Source organism: Pezoporus flaviventris, unplaced genomic scaffold, assembly GCF_033815535.1.
Source record: "Pezoporus flaviventris isolate CSIRO_AGI_PZ_B2104156 unplaced genomic scaffold, CSIRO_AGI_Pfla_v1 ptg000020l, whole genome shotgun sequence".
Lineage (NCBI taxonomy): Eukaryota > Metazoa > Chordata > Aves > Psittaciformes > Psittacidae > Pezoporus > Pezoporus flaviventris.
In genome coordinates, this window is record NW_026892568.1 from 5,013,114 (window position 1) to 5,018,525 (window position 5,412).

The 5,412-nt window shown below is 46.9% G+C and overlaps 1 protein-coding gene across 2 annotated transcripts; it reads left to right on the forward strand.

Annotated features, from left to right (window-relative positions):
• Window positions 1-292: 292 nt before the first annotated feature.
• TOB1 (transducer of ERBB2, 1) lies at window positions 293-5,071 on the forward strand. Of its 2 annotated transcripts, none has more exons than XM_061455428.1 (2): window positions 293-514; window positions 3,112-5,071. In XM_061455428.1, the coding sequence occupies exon 2, from the start codon at window positions 3,249-3,251 to the stop codon at window positions 4,227-4,229; it is 981 nt and encodes a 326-aa protein (XP_061311412.1). In that variant the 5' UTR covers window positions 293-514; window positions 3,112-3,248; the 3' UTR covers window positions 4,230-5,071. The 2 variants fall into 2 exon arrangements, with proteins under 2 accessions (XP_061311412.1, XP_061311413.1); XM_061455429.1 differs by lacking the exon at window positions 293-514 and adding an exon at window positions 1,169-2,075.
• The last annotated feature ends 341 nt before the right edge of the window (window positions 5,072-5,412 follow it).

A 5,412-nucleotide genomic window follows, 5' to 3' on the forward strand; every position in this document is an offset into this window, starting at 1 on the left:
GAGCTGACGTTGAGAGCGGCCCCTGCACGACGGGGGGGGGGGGGGGGGGGGTTGAGGGCAGCAAACGGCCCTGCGCGGAGGGGTGGGCGGGGCCTGGCGGAGGGTGGGCGGGGCCAGACGGGGAACCAGCGTCGTTAAGGGAGGGGTTGATGGGCGGGGCCCGGCGAGGGAGGGGCGGGGCGAGGGAGGCCATATATAGGGGCGCGCAGGGCGGCGGGGCAGGAGCAGAAGCAGCGCAGCTGTGGCGTTAGAGCGCGCCCGCCGAGGGGGTGTGAGCAGCGCAGCCCTCCCCCCTTTCCCTCCCCCCCCTTTTTTTTTTTCCAACCCTTCCCCCTTCCCTCTTTTTTTTTCTCTGCCTTTCCCATCCCCTCCCATCCTCGCCGAGGGAACCGGCTCTCGGAGATGGGGGTCGGGTGCTGAGCCCCTCCCGCACCCCATCTCCACCCACCCCACCCCTCCCCGCACTCACACCCCCGCCGGGATCGTTTGCACTACCCCCCGCACACCCACCCGGGTGAGTACCGCTCGCTGAGGGCGGGGGGACGGCGCAGGCCGGTGCGGCCGTGTGCGCTGGGAGGGCCCCAGGCCGATGGCAGACGCTGAGGCGAGGGGTTGAGGCAGCCACCGCCCGGCCCCGGCCGTGAGGCGAGCGAGGGGTTGAAGCAGCCGCCGCCCGGCTCCTGAGGCGGGGGGTGAGGCGGGCGCGGCCCCGGCTGCAGTAGCGGGGGGCCTAAGGCAGCGGCCGTCAGGCCCCGTCCGCTGAGGCAGCGATCGGCCGGCCCCAGAGGCAGGGGTGTCGAGGCGGTCACGACCCCGAGGTGACGGGGCCTGAGGCGGGCACGGCCCCACGGGGAGGGGCAGGGCCGGGTGCCGCGGGGGCTGCAGCGGCACGGAAGCCGGTGGGGAGGAGGGTGAGGGGGCGGCCGGCAGCCCCACAGAAAGGGGGCTGTGGGGAGGGCACGGCCCGGGGGAGCCGGGCAGCCAGAGGGTCCCTCCCAAGGCGGTCCCTGGACGCGCTCGGGCTGGGAGGAGTGAGCGTTGCCGGCTGACTAATAGCTGCTGCTGCGCTGGGCCTCTCCGGGCAGCGCTGGCAACCGTCCTCCAGGACCCTGCCTCGCGCGGGGGGGCCCAAAGGGGTGTCGCTGGGCCTGTGTGCTGAGAATAAGGGCCTTGCAGTCCGTCCCCCCCTCCTCTTTCCAGTTATCTGCCTTCCTCTTGTTCATTTTCTTTCTTACGGGCTCAGAAAATGCTCTTCCTCCTCCTCCTGCTGTTGCCGGAGCTCCCAGGGCTGTGAGCAGAAAGCTAATGAGACCCGACTGCCTGGTTATGTAACTCCGCTCACTGCTTCAGGCTCCTGCCGGTGCTCTGCTGCTGGGGGGCTCGTGGCCTTGGGTCCCTGAGAAATACCGTCCTCTTTACATCAGAAAAGGACTTTGAAATAATCACACTGATTTGTTTGATCAGCTGTTTGCACCATGGATCAGTTTCAGGGCTTATGAAAATATATAGCGTCTGCCCGGTGCACCTTGAAAGAATCATTTTTGCCTTAAAGGACATGGGGGAAGGGAAACAAACCAGATGGATTAATAAATCATTTTTAAATGCCCCTTTTAACCACCCAGTCAGATTTTTCTGTACTGATTGTGTCCCTTTTGTAAATATCTTCTGTTTGCCCTTGATCTTTTCCTTATCCACACCCAGTGCTGATCCAGCAAACGTTTAAAGGTCGCCTTATCGTACAGGCTTTCAAACTATTCCCATACCATGTTGGGGAGAACACAAGTGGCTGGGAAATAGGGTTCCAGACTTTAAAAGGAGATTATTTGGAGCAAGAAATAAAGCAAGCATTGCATCCATATTGTTAAGGGATTTTGATACTGACTTTGATTTCTCTAATCTTTAGTGACAGCTACACTAATTTTGTTCCTAGTGATGCAGTGCAGAAAAACACACGCTGTTAATTGAAATTTTCATTGGGCGTTTAACTTGAGCCAAATATATATACATATATATAGGTTCAGTGGAACTTTTTGAACACAAAGGTGTCTCTTCTGGATGAATACCTTTATGCAAAGGTACTGCAGGATTATCGTTAACAGTATGTGTGCTCATCTTTGAATTTTGTCTCTTTTTTAACTTAAGCTAGCTAATTTCTCTTTTGTCCTTTGTGAAGGAGTGGCAACCATATTTTATATTAAATATAAAATGGAGTCGTGGTGGAGAAAAGCAGTCGGGTTTGAGGCTTGCAGAAGCCTTGTTAGCCCTAGTAACTTTCTAATCTGAACTACAGGCAGTGCAATATATCAATTTAGTATATATTAATATATTACATCTCATAATACAGAATAATTCGTAAAAAGGGAATTATTTGTGAATCGGTTTATTGTAATCGTTTTGCAGTCACTGCCACCCTTACGACAGGATCCGTGCATCTATTTTGTATGCATTGACTGCGTTATTGTAGCTATTCCAGGAAGAGTTCTTGTCTATGTGCAGCGGACATTTTCTCTTCAGTTACCATGATTTCACCAGCACACGTTTTATAGATGATTTGCTTGGACTTAAAAATGTTGCATAATTTCAGTTGTTTGGGTGAAATCTTCTAAAGCAATTGTTAACCTTCTTACAATTCTGCAGCTTAACAGTACAACCACTATGTTTGCAAACTTTAAAATGATAAACGACCCTTGGACTAAGACCTTTCAGGTTATACTAATAGCCTGGTGCTAAATTTTGCAGCTGAGTAGTATAAATCATCCAAACACGGGTTGGTAATTGAACCCTTGACAGGCCTGGCAGTTCTGTGATGTCTTAAACATTATCCTTGCTGCTCTGTGAATAGCTCGACAGCGAGCTCATGTGATTCTGAAATGCCCCATGCTGTATATGTAAACACTCGCCTAGTGCATCTTCCGCAGCATTGTCTGTAAGTCATCCTGAATGTAGTTGACATCCTTGCCTTCCGCAGGCCTTAGCATAAACAGTTCAATGCATGTTTTTTGACTTAAAGTAGCCTATTTTATGCAGAAGGCGAGGCTAAAAGAATAGGCCTCAGAGCTTGATCTTATGCTTTCCTTATTTGGATGTGTTTGCTTTTGTTTTTTCTTAAAGGAACAAGAGCACTCAAGGTGAAGGATAATAATCAACTAGGATCAGCACTTTGAATGAAATTTTGGTTCCCTGTGGCATCTTGAAGGCATTCTTCTTCGGGTTTTGAAGCAGACTTATAACTTTGTGGCATAGCAGCTATGCAGCTTGAAATCCAAGTAGCACTCAATTTTATTATTTCATATTTGTACAATAAGCTTCCCAGACGACGTGTCAACATTTTTGGTGAAGAGCTTGAAAGACTTCTTAAGAAGAAGTATGAAGGGCACTGGTATCCAGAAAAGCCATACAAAGGATCAGGGTTTAGATGTATACATATAGGGGAAAAAGTGGACCCAGTCATAGAACAAGCATCCAAAGAGAGTGGTTTGGACATTGATGATGTTCGTGGCAACTTGCCTCAGGATCTTAGTGTTTGGATTGACCCGTTTGAGGTTTCATACCAAATCGGTGAAAAGGGACCAGTGAAAGTGCTTTATGTGGATGATAATGAAAATGGATGTGAGTTGGATAAGGAAATCAAGAACAGCTTTAACCCAGAGGCCCAGGTGTTCATGCCAATTAGTGACCCAGCATCTTCAGTGTCTAGTTCTCCTTCTCCTCCCTTTGGCCACTCTGCTGCTGTGAGCCCAACTTTCATGCCCCGCTCCACCCAGCCTTTAACCTTCACCACTGCCACATTTGCTGCCACCAAGTTTGGCTCGACCAAAATGAAGAATAGCGGCCGTGGCAACAAGGTCGCCCGCACCTCTCCCACCAACCTTGGCTTGAATGTCAATGACCTGTTGAAGCAGAAAGCCCTTTCCTCCTCCATGCACTCTCTCTACGGGCTTGGCTTAGGCAGTCAGCAGCAGCAGCAACAGCAACAGCAGAAGACTTCTGCCCTTTCTCCTAACGCAAAGGAGTTCATTTTCCCCAACATGCAGGGTCAAGGTAGTACCGGTAGCATCTTTCCTGGTGACAGCCCCCTTAACCTCAGTCCTCTTCAGTACAGTAATGCCTTTGATATGTTTGCAGCCTATGGAGGTCTAAATGAGAAGTCTTTTGTGGATGGCTTGAATTTTAGTTTAAACAACATGCAGTATTCTAACCAGCAATTCCAGCCAGTTATGGCTAACTAAAAATAAACCGAAAGTGAAATACAAGTAAATACTATTGTACAAGTTAAAATGCACGTACCCAAGGGTGTATCTTTTTTTCCACCTCTTGAGATTTTTTTTAAGGCTTGTAGTATGAATACATTCAGGCTTGGTTAGATAAATACAACATGCATCATTTTTCATTTGCCAACCAAGCACAAAATTATTTTATACTGACTGTACATTACAAAAAATATACTCTCAAATATGGCCTCTTACAGTATTTAAGATATAGCAAGGACGTGGCTGATTTTTTTCACATGTGTATATATATATATGTCCCCAAACATATATGTATATATATTAAAAAAATTGGCACTAATAGGTGGGTTTATTGGTCTTTTTCTAATTGTATAATTTAATTTAGTACAAAGTTTGTAAAATATCAGAGTATATATATTGTTTCTACAACATGGTATTGCATTTATATCTTTTTACTACAGTGATCTGTGACAGCTGCAGCAGCTTCATGTTGTATTTTTTTTACTGAAATTGTAAGATATCCATCTTAAAGACATCAATTCTAAAAAACAAAAAAAGAAAAAAAAATAAAAAAGTTGTGTACAGAATATTCCTTAGTGGTGGAATTAAAATGTACGAAATATTTGCTTTTTTCAAAAGAAACACAAATTGTATTTTCTGTTAAAAGTTTAAAGATTTTTGCTATATATTATGGAAGAAAATGTAATCGTAAATATTAATTTTGTACCTACATTGTGCAATACTTGAAAAAAGGTATAAAAGTATTTTGAGTCAGTGTCTTACATGTTAAGAGGGACTGAAATAGTTTATATTAAGTTTGTATTAAAATTCTTTAAAATTAATGGGCTGCTGTGGTCTGTGTTTTTACTGTCCCGCTGAAGATCGGTGCTGCACTGGCGGTGCTAGTGATGCAAAACAGTCTGACTCGGTGCCTCACAGCGGACTCGATGGAGAGCACTGCTGCACTGATGCTCCACAATAACAGGTTGCTTTACCTAAAACACTCCTGACAGAGCAAAACTTGCACTTGTTTTTCCGTAACTGCAGCTCACTGAGGTCAAAAGGTAATTTTATATTTTCTTTCCTTGAGAGTTAAGGCTGTAAGCTGTGTGACTGTGGAGCTGTCGCGCGACCTGATCTATCTAGAAGGGACTCTGGTGATTCAATGAAAATTCCCTTTCCA